The sequence below is a fragment of the Varanus komodoensis genome, unplaced genomic scaffold (assembly GCF_004798865.1).
Source record: "Varanus komodoensis strain SLA01 unplaced genomic scaffold, ASM479886v1 scaffold59_1, whole genome shotgun sequence".
Classification (NCBI taxonomy): domain Eukaryota; kingdom Metazoa; phylum Chordata; class Lepidosauria; order Squamata; family Varanidae; genus Varanus; species Varanus komodoensis.
The window spans coordinates 3,412,172-3,429,460 of record NW_025336221.1 but is presented as its reverse complement, the minus strand read 5'-3'; the positions used below and the strand labels follow the sequence as shown (position 1 = coordinate 3,429,460).

General features: G+C 46.0%; 1 protein-coding gene across 1 annotated transcript; it reads right to left on the bottom strand.

Annotated features, from left to right (window-relative positions):
• Positions 1–5,501: 5,501 nt before the first annotated feature.
• On the bottom strand, positions 5,502–16,760 carry DNAJC14 (DnaJ heat shock protein family (Hsp40) member C14). The gene is made up of 7 exons (XM_044449554.1): positions 16,668–16,760; positions 14,914–16,410; positions 13,671–13,777; positions 12,175–12,294; positions 11,244–11,404; positions 7,773–7,869; positions 5,502–6,972 (listed from the first exon to the last, which is right to left on the bottom strand). The coding sequence occupies exons 2-7, from the start codon at positions 16,339–16,341 to the stop codon at positions 6,735–6,737; spliced, it is 2,151 nt and encodes a 716-aa protein (XP_044305489.1). The 5' UTR covers positions 16,342–16,410; positions 16,668–16,760; the 3' UTR covers positions 5,502–6,734.
• Positions 16,761–17,289: the final 529 nt, after the last annotated feature.

Sequence of the window (17,289 nt, the reverse complement as noted above, 5' to 3'; positions counted from 1 at the left end):
GGAGTCCCCCGTTCCTCCCCCAGCCGATCCCAGCAATGGCATGGGCCTGAGTGTGGCGAGCTCTCACAGGGCTCACATCCCGTCCCACTCTCTTCTGGAGGCCTCAGCAGGACATGGGTGGGACACGCTGGGGCTATGCAGGCGGGACATGCCGGGACTATGCTTTCAGTACCAAAAGGGGTTGTTGCACACATCCGCTCCTGGTTTTCCCCAGACATTTCAGCAGCCTAACAGAAGGGAGGAAAAAGGCTTTTGTTAACTGTGTTAAGCAGTCGGGAACTAGCAACCCTTGCTGATCCAGGGCAGGTCACCCTGAGGTCTGTCAGTAGATCTTGATTTACCTTCACTGTCCCCCTATTCTTGGTTTGTCCCATGAATCACAATATGGCACAGAGAAAACTATAGTGGTACCTTTCTCTTTGCTGCTCCTATCACTTAATAGGGCTGGATTTTTTTTTTGCAGGTGGGTTCCAATATTCACATCCATTTTGTGAGATGAGCTGTTCGTAAGAATCCTGGTCCAGTTAGTATGAAACGTAAACTCACTCCTCCCTACCCCATGGCTGTTCCGTGTGGGAGCTCTTTCCCAAATCTATCCCCCAGGAGGTTCCTAAATGCGGGCCCTTTGCTAGTGTGTAGAGCACTCACCCTGCTATGCAACCACTGACAGCCATTTTTGTACCCCCTGCTGAATTTCCTGCAGCGGCAAAAACTGCTGTACTTTTACATGGAAGGAAGGCGCATGCACCCCCTGCACGGGTGCAGCTTGTTTTCTTCCACCATCACAGTGACTGTTTCTGGCACCCCTTTGCAAACTGGCAGTGGCGATTTCAGTGGGGATGGGGACCCAATGCTTCTTTAAATGAGAGATGCATTGGGGAAGGAATATAACAACAGCAACAATAACCCAAAGTGTCTTCATTCTAATGGAAGCAAAAATAGCAACACCAAAATAAAGGAATTCCAAACAATGCCGAAATGCTTTGAGGAGCTTAGGCTCAGTCTTACATTTTATACAAAACAGAACCAACAGTTGATAAAACTGTCATGAACAGGCTGAGCAATGGTATATGCAACTTAAGGGCTGATCCGTAGGTTACATCAAACACATGGCTGGCAGAGAAGAAAACAATGGCACGTTTAGTTTTTGCTCTTTACCTTGTGTTCTAACCTTGTGGAGTTTGTGCATTTCCCTGCTCCCATTGCTCCTGTTTGCACACCACCCTGAATCACCCTGTGAAGGAGCTACGCGGTATGGGTGCTTGGTCGATGGTTGGCCCACCATGAGTAGTTCTGCCCTTCCTTCCCCCTGACTCCATTGGCTGGTATTCTAGCGCACTTTAATGCAGAACCCACCTTGTCATTCCTTCCCTATTCCAGTCGCTGCTGCTTTTGCTTTGCTACAGTCAGGAGCTGAGTGACTTTGCGCTTGTCAGCAGGAGTTGGCATGCTGGGGAGAGTTTGTTGGCTCAAGTACAAGAGGCTCCGTGCGCCAGTTCCAAGAAGGAAGGGGGAGCCAGAGGGGTCACATGGGAAGGTTTCTGGGTAGGAGAAATGGAAGAAAGGGATGGGCCACCCTAGAGGAGCAGTCATTGTGCTTTGACGGTGGCCGGAACAGGAGCTGCCTGTAGGCCTGCAAAGCATTCTCAAGCCAACCCCGACACCTCATATCAGTTTTCTCCCTTGTTTAATGGTTAATTAAATATATCAATTGTGTATATTAAGTAAAATATACTGCAAACACTTTATGATATGGAAATATAATTCATTGTGTGGCCCCTGGTTCCATGTCCAAGTCCTCATGTGGCCCTTGAGGTATGGAAAATTGGACCACCCTGAAATAGCAGCTCACTGTAGTGCAACATGTTACTGCAGGTCCAACTTGTATTTAAATAGCCACCACACCTTAGGTCCACTTTTGTTTTCCACAGATTAGGTTTGGTCACGCTAACAATATGAATGAGCTAACTGGCCTTATTTACTAATCACAGACATTAAAAAAACTGCTACTGCTATATTTTAAAATTATATCCCATATTTTTTATCTAGTCATTTTTCTCCCATTTTTGGCAGTGTGGAAAAGGTGTTGCTAGAAAGCTTAAGTGAAAGGGAGCAGAACCGGTAATCTTTCCTCCCACCTTTATATATGCCTGTTCTTCTTAAGAGCTGTTTGGGGGACTATTTCCAATTTCTCCTTCTTTAGCAAAGCACTAGGATCCCAATGACATCAGTAGCAATAGCATCCCAGCCCAAGGAACTAGAAAAAGAATGGAAGCAATGGGTCAATCATATATATGGCTACAAATCACAGAATCATAGAAGAGTAGAGTTGGAAGGGGCCATGAAGGCCATCGAGTCCAACCCCGTGCTGTTGCAGGACACCAAGCTACACCATCCCATTCAGATGGCTGTCCAGTTTCTTTTCAATGTCACTAGTCACTAGTGTAGGAGAGCCCACCCTCTCTAGGCAGCTGCAAATAGATATGCAACAACTAGAACAGTCCATCCGTCCTCCCTCTTCACTAGCTACATGCACTAACCACAGAAGAGATAATCTGTTAGCATGTAGGCATTTGCTCCAGCACACATCTCACTTCCATGCTTCAGTCCTTACAGACACAGTGATGGCTAAAAGTCCCTTTGGGCAGCCCTGGGGTGGCACCCCGCCTAGATAGTCCTAAGTGAGCATTTAGCAATGGCGATATCCAATAGCCCATGTGAATCAGTAACTGCCTTTGGGGAATTCGCAGACCACATGCAGGCAGTCCTCTAGCTGCCAAGAACCAAAGGTGGGAAGTTTCTCACCCTACCTTAGAAAAGTGCCTGCTTTGCACTCTGAGAGGTATGAGGGTCTAAAGTCTAATTTCAGTTCCTCAAGTCCAGATGCAAGGTAGAAAATGGAAAGCATTCAGCAGAGGGATGTTTTTCCAGTCTGCATACACAATATGACTATATCTCTGTTTAATTCATAATGTGGGAATTACAAGTGTTTCAGTTAAGTAGATGGGCCCAGCATCATTTTTGAAGCAATTTTTCAGAGAAAGTGGAGCAGCTGCCTTAAAGGTGTTCATCGGAGCTGAGATATGCCTTTATTCTGTAATGTCAACAGCCCAGCTTGCATGTCTCAACTGAACCTTTTGGCACGCAGAGTGGGGGCGGTTCTAGGGCTCAGTCCTGGCAACACTAATTCCACTTTGCCCTAGAATTAGACCACTTGGCATTACTAGATTCCTCAGCATAACTTCAGAAAAGTTTGTTTCAATCACCCATTCTTCTGAAACAATTGAGAGTCAGAATTAAAACCACAGTAAGTGGCAATGGCCTTTTTCTTAATGCAACACAAACATGCCACTTTTCTGATTCTCATGATATTGGGGGGCAACTCTGTCTTCCCTTCTATTGTTGATTAGAAACTTTGCTGTATTCTGAAAGCACACTGCATTTGCCAGAGAAGCAGGAAAGATTTACTTTTTTATTATCTTTGCCTAATCCAATTTCTTCTCAGCATTCAGGAGCCTAGCTGCTGTTCCTAATATGAACAGTTAACCTTTAAAAGTCCAATAAAAGTTGTAGGCATTACCTGCAGACCCAAACTATTTTTCTTTCTGACAATCTACATTATTAATACATAGGTTGCCACTTATTAGGCTAGGAAGAGACAAACTACAGAATATCAGACCCATTAACTTACTACTATTGGTGATTTCCAAATAACCACCAAGGACTGTTTCTTAGTCCTTTCTTGCTCCCCGTCACCATGAAGACTAGGTATATTGCTTTTGTATGTTTACAGGACCTCTGGCTTCCACCACTGACTGAATCATGCTGCAATTTTCAATATACCTATGTTAACTCCCAGTGATACCTTCACAGAGGTGATGAAAACCCTAGTAAGTCGTTCTAGTGTCCACCATAGAACGTTTATGAAGTTTAATCCTACATACACTTGTCACAGAGCCAGCACAGTACCTGATCTTTTCTGATTAGGTGCTTTAGCATGGAGGAGTTCCTCATCTGATGCTGCCATTTTGGTGCTCTTGCTTTTTTGCTGTTTTGTGCAGCTTTCACTCAGTTTTTCTGCCTTATAGGGCTGCTTATCATGAAGGTTTTGTTGTGGGTTCCATGATGGGCGGCCCTGATAAGGGTATTTATTCACTAAAAAGTTTGTAAAATAAGGAGGGTGATATAGGAAATGATTTTGGGATACCCCTGACCTCTGGCTGTATAGTTTCGTTTTCCTATAATAGGTTTTACAGCACCACCTTCTGGATAATGTCAGTACTGCACACTGCAATCCCCTGCCTACAGAGCAAGATATTGAGGAAATAGCTACAGAAAATGCACAATAGAAAGATTGACCAACAAGAAGAATGGATAAGTAATTTGAAGGGTAAGGAGGACAGAGAAGCACTGACTAAACAGATGGAGGAAACCCTTTCAAACTTATAGCAGTTCCTCAATCTGGGACCTGGTAGTAGCTTTGTAGGACCTTTGCCAATACTGAGCAAGGAAACATAGAGCAGGAAGACAAGACAGACCTGCAAGATTGCTCCCCTCACAGCAGGCTAGAGCAGGTAATGAGGCAAGCCTTCCCTAAGAACTTGTGGATGAGGGTTGGCCTTTCATATCAGCAAACAGCATTAGGAATATGGATTTTCCTCTCCCTTCGACCCTACAAGTCCTCCATGAATCCTGATGCCGTCAGACAGACCAGAATCGAAATAGACCAGGCTGCAGATCAAGATGGAGAGCAGCTGACATGAGAAGAGCAGACTGTGCTGCAACTTCAAAGGGCACATGGGTGAAAACATCTAGCACAGCATTAAGGCCCTTTCCTGGCTTGGCAATAAGCAACTGTTCTATGAAGGGAGAGAATCGGCTAACCCTTCCCTCAGCATGGTGCAGCAAGCCAGGCAGGCACATTCCCCCCAGTGCGCTGTGAACTACCAAGCCTCAATATGGGCAGGAGGGAAGGATGGACAACTGAACCTTCATAATGTCCTAATGAAGGAATAAATGACTCTATTGTACTCTGTTCTGCCACATAAGGGCAAAGGTGGCAAAATGCCATTACTTCCATGCGGCTTCATTTTTAACACAGAAAAACAGGTTAGAGACGTTAAATAAGCTAAACCCCTTTATAATCAAGTTCCTCTTCTTTAGCCATCCTTATTAAGCTTATGCAACTATGGCACAATTTATAATAGCTCTCTAAAATGCATTACAGGCCACACAAATTTTTAAACAAAATGTGCCAATTAAGTAATTGGAGTTATTGGATATATGCCTTTTCAGTGGTAAGTACTTGAATCTACAGCTTGTAAGTATGGTTATGTGAACAGCATTAAGTTAATGCCCTTAATTTTCATCATAGCTTAAATCAGAGACTAAAATTTATTTTCTCCTTGAAATGTCAGGGTAAAGGGAGATGCAAGAAATTTCTAAAATGTATAGCTGCATTGTGCACAGAATGGGTAAGAATTAAACCAAAAGCCAGACTCTCCAAGGCATTTATATGTATTTATAGAAAGGGGAATAGACATAGTATTAAATATATGCATATACATACAAATATGAATTCTTTAAAAAAGTAACCTTCAATAAAACAGGCTGGACAGTTACAGAGCTGACTGTCCATGCTAAATCTTGGGGCTTAATCGACCAGTTTCTTAACTGGCTTGACCAAAGCCCTGGGATAGCATAGACAACCTATGTGCTTGCCAGGATCAGGAAAGAGTGATCCAAGTGCCTAAGAAAAGACAGGGACTTAGATCTCTCAGAGTCACTTTGCATTCAGAGCCAGAAGTGGCCATTGGCTCTTTAACCATGGGGTGGTGCATAACACCTCATCTCAATAGTCTTGCAACACAACCACGCAACATTTGAGACTCAAAAGCCTGCTTGGCATAATCCTGAGAATCTGCACTCTGTTTGTGCAGCCCCTGTAAGAATAGCTAGGGGGTGTATCTTCATCTCTTCATAACTTCACTAAGTTGGGGGTTCTTGATGGGTTCCTTTGCATGGTAGGCAATGAATCAATATTTTCTAGCAAGGTGGGGAGAAAGATCCCTTCATCTCTTCTAACGGAGTTGGTAGAACACCCCCACCATGAGATAAGAAGATAGTTGCTGATCTTGTGCAACAATTGGGGGGGCGGGGGGTATTTCCTACAGAGTTTAAAAACTGTTACAGGCCAAGGCTTCCCTGGGCATTTAAAACCATTCTGTAAGACTCAACTTTTCTCCAAGTCCCAGATGAGCTAAAAGGCTGATGATAGCAGGTCGAGTGGAGTAAATCAGAAGGGGTTCTGGTTGAGGCATCCTTGTGGACAACAGAAAAACAATTTGTTAACAGCATTGGTGGTAGTCATACTCCTGCTGAAGAGGGAAGGCTGAACAATAATAGAAGCCATCTTGCATTAGATCCCATGGTTCAGGATGCTCGGCACTACCATCACCCTCACGTGGCCTTGCTACATCTTCATTATGATGCTTTCAGGAGGCCTTCCACCAGAGTTCTTTGGTACTATGTCAATGATTGCAGTGGAGAAGAGAGTACCTCTTTCCAGCCAGAAGTTACTGGATTATGGATGAGTCCAGAGGAGCCTGAGTCATCTGGGGTTTTGACACTAACAAGAATATACTTTTCCCTTTTGAAACAGCCCTTTTGCTACCTGACAAAGAGCCTGGCATCCAGACAGGCCTGGGAGATCTCACTCCCACTGAATCATGTCCTCAGCGCTGAAAAGGACGTCGCACCTTTTTCCGCCGTTTCTGTTTTGAGTCTCCCTTCTGGGAAGCATTGTCCACCTTTGATGGAGGGGCAGGAGGGGTTGGCACACTCCCTGGGGCAGATGGCTGAGGTGTGCTGAAAAAGTTCCCATTCGGCATCTGTCCATGATTGCCTTGGAAGATGCGGTTGAAGAAGTCCTGCAGTTCTGCAGCCGAAGCTGGGCTGCCATCTGAAGCAGCTCTTAATGAGGAAGGGAAAAGGAAAGGCAGAACACAATCATCAGATGCAGCACTGAGTACAAAAGGTGAGGGTGTTGGGCATTATGATAAACCAGGAGGTGGAAAAGAGGCTTCAGAGTGGGGACCAATTTTTATTAGAAGGGTTTTAGAGTAGGAATCAGGCCTTTAGGCACTAGACCACATGCCCTTGATTCCTCTGAACCAAGGAAAATCTTGTGGTCTGATAGTACTACCTTAAGTCACAGGGACTCTAACACATTCCAGTTAGGCAACATACTGGAAGAGGAAACAAGACCACAACTTGCATCACTCATGCGCAAGGATTAGAAGCAATTTATCTGCAACCATTCAGGTCTGCAACCGACCAATACATCAGGCAGCTGTAATGGAAATCCTCCCATACGAATTTTCAATGAACAGCAGGAAAAGGGTCTTAGACTCACAGTTGGGAAGGAACACCTGTCTACAAAGTGCTTAGAAACACTATGCGTAAGTGTGCGCAACAGTTACAACAAGACCACTGCTGCAAGGCCTATTGTGGGTTTGGGTTGCTGGTCGCATTTCACTCTGTGTACCTAGTACTGCCCATCAGTGGTAGAAGCAACCTTTTGAATGCACAGATTAAATCCCACGATAGAATGGAAAGTAACTCTCTGCTCACACAAGATATGTAAGTGTACACGGTTCTTTGGGCTGGAGGGCACAAAACCTAAAAACACGTCAGAGCTTAGACAAGGACCCATCTCTGCTCAGACAATGGGAGCTCACATTTCTAAAAGGAAATCAACATTTGGCACTAACCTCTGGCGTCCTCCAGAGCCCCTTGACCCAAAAGATATGTGATACGGGACCCGGTGTGTGTCTGGGGAGATTCCCACTCGCTGGCAGCCAGCCCATTCTGCACAGAAAATGAAGAAATCGGCTGTGAGGTGGTAAGAATTATCTGCCTCACAAGGAAGGCAAAACCATCCTTAGACTTTGAACTCTCTTCCTGTACAGCAAATGCAACCTCTGCAGTAGGATAACTTTACCATTATTATGGCACTTCTAAAGTACCAGCATTTAAACTCCTCTTGCTTTCATGCAGTCTTTTGGGATTCAAATCATCACTATGTTGTATATGAAACACAAGAGGAGAGTTTGACATTATGCAGCAAACATCTTTGCTGGGTGCGCACTGGCATTTAACATAAGAGACTTTTCCGGTTCATTCTGAGAGCATTTTGTTCTCAGAGTGGCAACCAGATGCCTACGGATAGCACACAAACTGCATCTGAAAGCCATAGCACTCTCCTGCAAATGTTTTTCCAAGGTGAAAAAGTCTGGATACCCTGATGGGAGCAGGAAGAAAATACGCTAGGAGTAAAGCATGACTGTCATTCAAAGGGGCAGAAGGACACAGGAAATGATGCACATCCCAAAAACAGCTTCCTCCATGGGATCAAGAGGCACTTGTACACAAATGCTGGAAGCCTCTCAGTCAAGAAGGAAGAATCAGAGGAGGACACTGAATAGACATCAGGTGCAGAGCTGAAAGCCAGCGGAATGAAGAGAACCAACGAGATGCAGCCATCTCTGGATTCAAACTCTGCAAGAAGAATTGAGAAGGCTGTACGGGGTGTGGTGTCACACTGTACGTCAAAGAAGGCAGAGAGCCCAATAAACTAGTAACATCAAAAGGGGCAAACTCTGCATCCTGCAGGTTGTCACCATTCCACCAGGTTTCTTTTATAAAGGCAGTTCCCAAATCATGATCATCCAAGTTACAAACAACCTGTACTTATGAACAAACCTGTGCCATGAAGCCTATTTATTTTTTAAAATTACTACGGAAAATCATCATCGCCATAGACAGAGGGGAAGCAAAAAGGGAGAGAGGCCTCCAAAGCATGCTTTCCTGTCCCACACATCCAGAGAGGAAACTCTTTCCAGCATTTCCTTGCTGCAAAGAGGAGGAAGTGGTGCGTTGGGGTGGGAACTAGAGATATTTGTGGTTTTTCCGCCTTCACGGGGTTCCTGCACTCCTAACCCCCCTGAATGTGGAGGGCCAACTACACATGATCCAACTTACATACAAACTTGACTCAAACATGAATGCCCATTTTCTCAGGAATGGAACTTGTTTGTAACCCGAGGACTGGCTGTACTCTATTATCCTTCAAAACTAAGCGCACTAACTTATTGTAGAAACACACATACATAGTGGCCTTATCCAAATGTCTCTGGCGTCTGCATTTCCCCTTATTGTCCTTTGCCTCTTTGACTGACTGGCACGCTCGACAGTATGCTCCTTGCCTATTTCTACTTGCAAGACTTTCACATCAGACATCCACATCACCAAGCAGTCTATGTTCCTAGACTACAGATCCATCTGCCCCTAATAATTGAATTACAGGCAGTCCTGAGTTACAACTGTCCACATTATGAACAACCCATACTTAAAAGTGAACTGCCATAAAGCCTATTTTCCATTACTGCAGAAAAATATCATAAGCATAGAGAGAAAGGAAGCAAAAGGGCAGAGAGGGAGGTCTCCAAGGCATGTCTTCCTGCCCTGCCCATCCAGAGAAGAAATCTCTCTGGCATTTCCTTGCTGCAAAGAGGTGGCACTGGTGAATTGGGGATGGGGTGGTGGTGGAGAGATTTACAGTTTTTCCACTTTCATGGCAATCCTGCATCCTTAGCCTCCACAATATGGAGGACTCACTATATGTGATCCAACTTAAATACAAATTCGGCTTAAAGACAAATGCCCATTTTCTCAGGATCAGAACTCGTTCATAACCCTGGACTGCCTGTACTTACTATCAGAATCCCTTTAGAGGCATACTCTTGGCACACCAAGATACCTGCTCATCCTTCAAGAATCGCCATGCACTATTTCCCACTTCCTCAGAGTGAAGTCCTCCTTCCTGAAGACCTTCATTCTCTCTAGCAGCAGAAAGGTGTCAGCCCAGCAGTGGGACACTGCTCCAAAAGACTCATCCAACAACCTCTCTCAGTTTCCCTAGACAGCTATTTTGGTCTGATGTTTCCTTGTTTTATTGCATCTAGCACACACTCAAGACCTCTGGATAAAAGGCAAGTATTTGTTCATGTGACACACTACCCAATACACAGGAGAGCCCCCACACCTTAGTAACTGATTTCTCTGTTGGATTTGTTTACTTGGAGAGCTAAATAATTCACTGTCAGAAATGAGGAAGAAGGGTTGCCTGTTCTGGCTTCACCTCATTGCCAAACTCGCACAGGTTCTTAACTTGCCTGTTGGATTAACTTCTTATTACCATGGCATTTTATCACTTGGGTTACAAATACTGGGGTATCCCTTCACATCTGTAGGACACTCACTCTCAAGCCTGTCCTACTTTTATAGTCCTAGTCAGCCTTTTCCAACTGCTGCTGCAGTCAAATTAGGAGGACCTCATTTAAAACCACAAAATAAGAGGGTGCAGTGGCTCAATGGCTGAGCTACACCAAACTCCAGGGAGTGAAAATGCAGGTCAGCTGAGCTTCCTAGAAATGGAAAAAAAATGGAATGCAGATAATGGGCAGGGATTAAGCAGAGGAGGTGATTAAAGCTGCCCTTGCAGTTCAGGGATCTGACTTACCAAAAGCCTGGCTCAATTTGCACTTTTGAAGACTTAAACTCTGGTTTTAACCACTCAAATAAAAGCTTAACTCTTACACGTCGCTGAGGACTTATTACCTTGTAAGCTGCGTACAGGGCTTGAACTGCAAGTTAACATTACACTTTTTGGCTTATGAGCAAACTTTCTACTAGCCACATTTCTTGAAACACAAGAGTGGATGATGCAATTATGTAACGTGCTTCCTGGCAACCCTAATTGGGTCAGTGTTCCCAGATACACAGGCATGGCTGTTTGAAGATGCATGTATTTTGCATTTTCACTGCAGAACCATGTGTGGAACTGACCAGATTTGCCTTAAGATAAAAAGTCTATAGTACAAACCACAGAGGCTAAACACAACAGGTAATCAATAGATAATATGTGGCCCTAAAAGCTGATTGGACTACAACTCCCATCAGCACTAGCCTTCAGTGAAGGATGATGGGAATTTTAAGCTGAAACTTCTGAAGGGCCACAAGCTGCTTCCCCAGCTCCCAATAGAAGAAGCCCGTAAGGCATTAGCAGCTAGTTCCTGAATAGTAAGTACTCAGATTAACATTGAAAAAGGAGACCTAAAATGCCATTTAAGACTTCACCTTTTGCTCCCATTTGCCCTCATCCAGCAGCATGGTGCCATTACCTGTGATGTCATAAACCTTTCCATCCATCAAGGCAAAGTATGTGATCTTCAGTCCTAGCATGCTGGACTCAGCCCAGAAGTCACCCTCTTCAGCTGCATGAAACTTGCTACACTCTGCGCAGTATCGGGCATTCAGTGGGTCACGATCCATCTCAAACCTCCTGCAGCAAAGGATTTATCAGAGGTCAGAGAGCAGGACTGAGTGTGCTTGATGTACTAGAACTTAGAACCCCAACTCTCTACTCCACATGCAGCTTAAAGGAGATTGTAGAAACTTAAATTCTATGCTCTGACAAGCTATATTCATTTGTATGCGTGTAAGTTTGTCTACTTTCGGGATTTAGATATCCTGACAAGTAATGGGATGGAGGACAGGAGAGGCATGGTGACCAGCTTTAAAATGGCCAGCAGACTAAATAGCCATAAACCAGAGAAGGGTACTAAAGCCGTATATTCCAGCCTCACCACACAAAACTGCTGGAACCCTACCCATCTGCTTTCTGGTATCTTAGCTTCTCCAGCTAACTCTCAAACTTTCCATGGCTGCCTAGAAGCAGTCTCTGAAATAAAGGGAAGCTTCAATTCTCAGGGTACCAGTTTTGAATCTTACACCAGATTTTGTCCATGTGTACAACTGCATGGAATTCACCCTTGCTTCAACCTCAACAGTTTAAACACTGGACTGCCGAGCAAGGGAGTCGGTGTTGCCAAGGAAAAGACATCCCACCACTGACTACCAAGAGCTCTACCGTAAGCAGGGTCTCTGTGCTCTGATGCCACCCTCACAACACATCAGTCTTGCATGCAGCATCTCTGCTACGTGGCTTTATCGAAACGAGGAATGCACTCTGACGTGCCCTGACACCACTACTGCACCAAGTCTGATGCAACTGTGACGCCAGGACAGAGCTAATGGGAGCCGGCCACTTACTTGTGCTTCCCCTGGCATTTGTTACACATCATGGTGTTCATAGCTTCTTTCAGGTCATCCTGAAGTTTGGAAAGAAACTCATTCATTGACTTGGTCAGCTCTGTCTCCGCCATGCGCTTTCTGAAACAGGAATAAAGCAAGACATTAGCCAGTGGCAGAAGTGCCAGTATGAAAAAGAGGACTTGACAATTCCAGACACAAGGCTGAAGTATTTACATAGTTACTTGAAACCAACAGAACTTATTTCCAAACCATCATGATAGGATCAGGCTGCCAGCAATATGTTGTGCATGCTGCAGCATATACATTCCCCTCAATTTTCCAACATTTATGCAACTTTTGTCTCTCGTGTCTGTGCTTGCACAGGCCCATACAAGGCAGACATTCCTCACAAGTCCTGTTAATTCCTTATCTAGCATCTGTCATGATGCAGACAGCATGCTCATTCTCATACTGGGAAAGCTACCAGCAGTAATAGCAAACCAAAGCAAACAAAAGAAGCATACCTCTCAATTAACCAGCGTACCTTTAAGTTGACTGAAGTATTTTAATCAGTCTTACCAATTAATTAACTAATGACACAAAGCTAGGAAAAAATTGTTCATCCTAAACAATCAAATGGGGTAGATTTCAAAACTCACAAGAGCTGAGGAGCAGATTAATACAGGAACCACCTGATCTGAATTACTAAGTCCTGTGTTACCTCTAATCCCTCTAGGTCTTTTCCCCAAAAGGCCTTTAAGATAAGAGTACAGTTTGGACCCGATCATCTCCAGTACTCTTCCATTATTATTTCTACAGTACCCTTGCCCAGTTGCTAGGTGGGAAGGGTCTGGGTTTTTTTCTACTTCCTACTATGGTTGGATACACTTACTGCAGTTCAAAAGGAAGAGTCAAAATTGTTATAAGCTTCCCTCAAGAAGAGAAAAGCAAAGGGAAAGTAGCACCAGAGTAGTGGCGTTTACTTACAGTTACCAAGGAGGAAAAAGCAACGGTGAGAGAAGGAGCAGTTTTTATACAGGCTCCTTTTCAAAGCTCCAGTAACCAAATAATCCAGCTGTGAATACATGTGCTCACTTATGTATTAACAGAACTGAACCATTTACTCTGAAATAACCCACAGAAGGGCACTCAGCAGAATTTGCCATGGTTGTAGGTAAGCAGATTAATTCTTTGAGGGGAATTGTTTATTCAAGAGGAGAGCTTCGGTTATGAGGCAGTAGAGAAACATAATAAATGATGACAGCAATAAGACTAACATCACCCAATCAGTGCAGTATAAACACAATGCACATGGTGGCACTTGAAACCATTCTGGACCCTTCCAAGTCTCGCCTCAAGAAAAAGCTTGTGCTTATGGTCTCACCTGGAAGGTATCGTCTTCCTATGGAGGCTCCACTTTCAGAACTTCCCTCCACACACCCTCCCAGTTCCCAGGCCCTGTAAGAGACTCACTCTGAAGCATGAGGTGACCAAATAGATTGTAACCCACTCACATTTCATATTCCTTCCTCCTCTCAGGATTGCTGACAATATCCCAGGCTGCCCGCAGTACTTTGAAGGCCTCCTCTGCCCGTGGATGCTTATTCTTGTCTGGATGAACCTGTGCAACACCCCACCCCATCCCCACAACCAACAAGAAGTCAGAAAGGCTTCAATGATTTGAGCATTTGGGAAAATCATATCACATTGTCTCAGTAAACCTAGCAGGCATTTGGCTGTTCAGGCAATCATCACCATCGGCATTATTTTTTTTCTATTTCTGTACTGCCAAGTAGTCAAATCACTTGCATATCACATGGGGCTGAGGCAGAGCAAGGCTTGTTTGCCCAAAATGATCCAGCAGTGCTACAATTTGAACTAGTTCTTCCAGCTCATAATACGAGCACATTTTTTGTTCAGGAGTTCGGACAGGAAGGGTATGTTTCCTGCAAGTGTTCTCTCTCCCATCAGAAGAGTAAGGCAACTAGATGAGGCTGTCCTCTGTTAAAAGCAACAAAGACCAGTCCATTCTAATCAGGAGGAGAGGTTAGCAGTTCCAAATGGAAGCAGGACCTGAATGGGATACTAGTGGGACAAGTAGATCGGGTCTGTCGGGCCATGGAACCAACCAAAGGTACAGTTCAGCTGTTCACTTTCCATTCATTTTCCCACACTGGGATGGAAGGAGAGCAGGAAAGGGTTCAGGCCAGAATTCTACATCTCCAGAAATTAACGGGAACCCTTCATACCTTAAAGCACTAAGACATAACAGGTTCGACCTGACCAAGCAAGCTGCTCCTTGACAAGAGTAAAAGCTCATCACAATTGCATGGGCAGTCCAGCCACCACCAGCAATAATGCTGGCCTGACAAAGAAAGAGATTAGCAAAACCGTATCACCACAATTAGCATAAGGATAATAGTAGGGGTGGAAGATGCATGGAAGATGGGAAGTGAATCAAGAGGATATCTAAAGCACTGCTGAAGGAACTGGCTGGACAATACCTTTGGGACTCTCCACTCCACATAAGTGAACTGAAGACTGGGTCAACTAGATTCAGGAGGGACCTTCTGGTACTGCTGTGCAATACTGCCAATTGTTTTGTGAATCCACCTGGGAGCAGAACTGCATTCTTGATTTGTCAGCACAAGGCACAGAGAAATCTGAAGGCATAACTCGAAAAGAAGTTCTTTCCCCCTCAGGCATTCACCCCTCAAAACTCCCACCAGTCTCCTCCAGTTCAAAGGACATGCTCACCAATACTGCCAAGTGCCGATAGGCTCTCTTCAATTCAGCATCTGATGCTGTTGCCTCCAAGCCCAACACCTGGAAAGGATTGAGCTCTTCTTCAGGGGTATGCACCAGAGCCAGCAAGCGTGCTACCTCTTCACCAGGCTGGTATGGCCCAGATCCACCGGGAGAACCATTGTAAGCCGCAGCTCCTGGCTGATTGGTCCTTAGTTCTTTGGGCATCCAAAGGGGGGCAAGCCACTTAAGCAGCAAGCCTGCTACCCATTTGCAAGTCCTACTTTCTTTGAAAAGGGCCCAAATTTGAGGCAAGTCAATAGCTGAAAGAAGCCAGGCTCCATGACTCGTGTGAGCTAATTTACCCAGGACACTGAGCAGGGTTGACTTGGAGACCCGCCAGCAAAGTCTTAGGCTACCCAGGAGAAGCATAAGCACCAAGAAGATTACAGCACATAACATCTTAAGCAGACGGTAAGTCAGAGTCACCCATGTGCCCAGGTGTCGTGTCATTTTCCTGCAGCCCACCCTTGCATTCTGGATCCAAGCCTTCACACTGGTTCGGATGGCATCTTGGTCACGTGGGCTGAAGGAGCAGCAGGAGTACAGTAGCTTTCCACCAGCCTCCACACCTTCCCCACACCGGTGGGTGACCTGTACAATCAAGCTGATAAAGAGTTTGAAGCTGGAGACACAGAACAAGGCCAACCCCTCCAGATGCTTCAACAGCTCATCTCGGATATGGTGGCGTCCACCATCACTCCTCTTCCTAGCTTGCCTATGTTTCCCCCCAGATTGTGCAAAACGCCCTTCCCCTTTGTCTTTAACAGCAGAACGGTGCCTTTGCTGCCGGATAACCTTCCTTCCACCAGGAGCTCGAGTGCACTCAGGGATTTCCTCCTTGACCTTTGATGACGTGTCATCCTCAACTTCTTCTTCCTGGTCTAACAGCAGCTTTGATGTATCCTCCTTGGAGCCAGAAGGCCACTGCTGGCAAGTGAAGTCACACAAGTCATTCTCCTTCTCTGAATACATAGCAGAAAGATCAGAAATGTCTCCCTGACAATTACAAGTGCCAGTTTCATTGCCAGGCATGTTGTAGCCAGTGCAGTACAAGCTCCTGTTATCTTGATCACAGCTTCCATTCCAAACAATGTGAGCCTCCCTAGCACTTTGCTCCCCAGCTGAAATCTCAACCTTTTGAGGCACATCTGTTGCTTCAAAACCTTGTCCCTCTCCACTAGGACAGCCTTTGCAACTGCAGCACTTATAGGATATGTGGCCACCAGTGAACACACTGCTTCCTCCATCCCCACCGTCTGAGAAGGAGCACTCATTGACCACACAAGGGCTGCTAGTGCCCAGCACAGTCCTGGGCAACTCAGGATGACCTGACTTAGGCTCATACAGTCCTTCAGTCTCGGACCTGATGTTCTCCATGGTGCTTAGGTTCCAGAATTTCTCTGGCCTTGATGAAGATTAAGTCACGGCCATCATCGATCCCTCTTCCTGCAAAATAAGCAGAGAGACTTAAAAGCCACTCCCGCAGCTTCTCCCCGGGCAGGAAGCCTGTCTCGCTAGGGCCTCCGCAGAGCAGGAGCTATCCCTCTTGCAATGGCCAACAGAGATAAACCCCTGCAGCCCACTTCTAGGAGTGGAGAGGAAGACAGGCAAGTGCGCGTCCCTCCAGGCTGAGGTCGAGGAGAAGAACGTGGCCGCCAACGGAGGGCACGGGAAGCACGGGAGAGAAGGCGGGGGGCGCTCACCTGGTGCCGTTGCCCGGAAACGAGAGGGGGCGCTGCCGCCGCCCCCCCCCCCCGCTGCCGCCGCTGCCCCCTCGCTCCGTCCCTCTGTAAGCCTCCGCTTCCGCCTTCCGCCCACCCCTGTGTAACATCTTTCTCTCTCCCCCTTCCACGTCCGGGTCAAGCAGGGGAGGGGAGCAGAGGGGTCACGCGGCAATGACGTCTTCCTCCTCTCCCCCCCCCTTTCTTTTTTCACATTTAAAGGGCCAAATCGCAAAATCTCTTAGAGCCAGGGAGCGCGACGTTCTCGTCCAGCATGAGCTCCCCCCACGCGCCCCGGGGCTCTGCCGGCTTCCCGGCTGGGCTCCTACCTTGGCGAAAGAGATGCAAGGCTGCTCTCCCGCTCTTCGCGCCGGCCAGCCTTACCTACCCGCTCCTGTGCATACGTGCTCGGGAGCAGGTCCCATGGAACTCAGTGGCTCTTGCTTCCAAGTGTACACACATCGGATCCAGCAGCGGCGATTTTGCTCTTTGGTCCGGAATGCTCAGAGCAAACTATGTGGGGAAAAAGGTCCCGAAAGCGCAGCTTTTCCGTAAGAGCCATGCTCTTAAATCCTAGATGTGTTAGGGGACGGGCAGTGCAGAT

Coding starts and splice junctions, on each gene's coding strand:
- DNAJC14 (XM_044449554.1), bottom strand. CDS start 16,341: ATGGAGAACATCAGGTCCGAGACTGAAGGACTGTATGAGCCTAAGTCA. Junction 11,405..12,174: donor AAATGCCAGGGGAAGCACAA/GTAAGTGGCCGG, acceptor CCTTTGCTGCAG/GAGGTTTGAGATGGATCGTG. Junction 6,973..7,772: donor GGCTCTGGAGGACGCCAGAG/GTTAGTGCCAAA, acceptor TTCCTCATTAAG/AGCTGCTTCAGATGGCAGCC.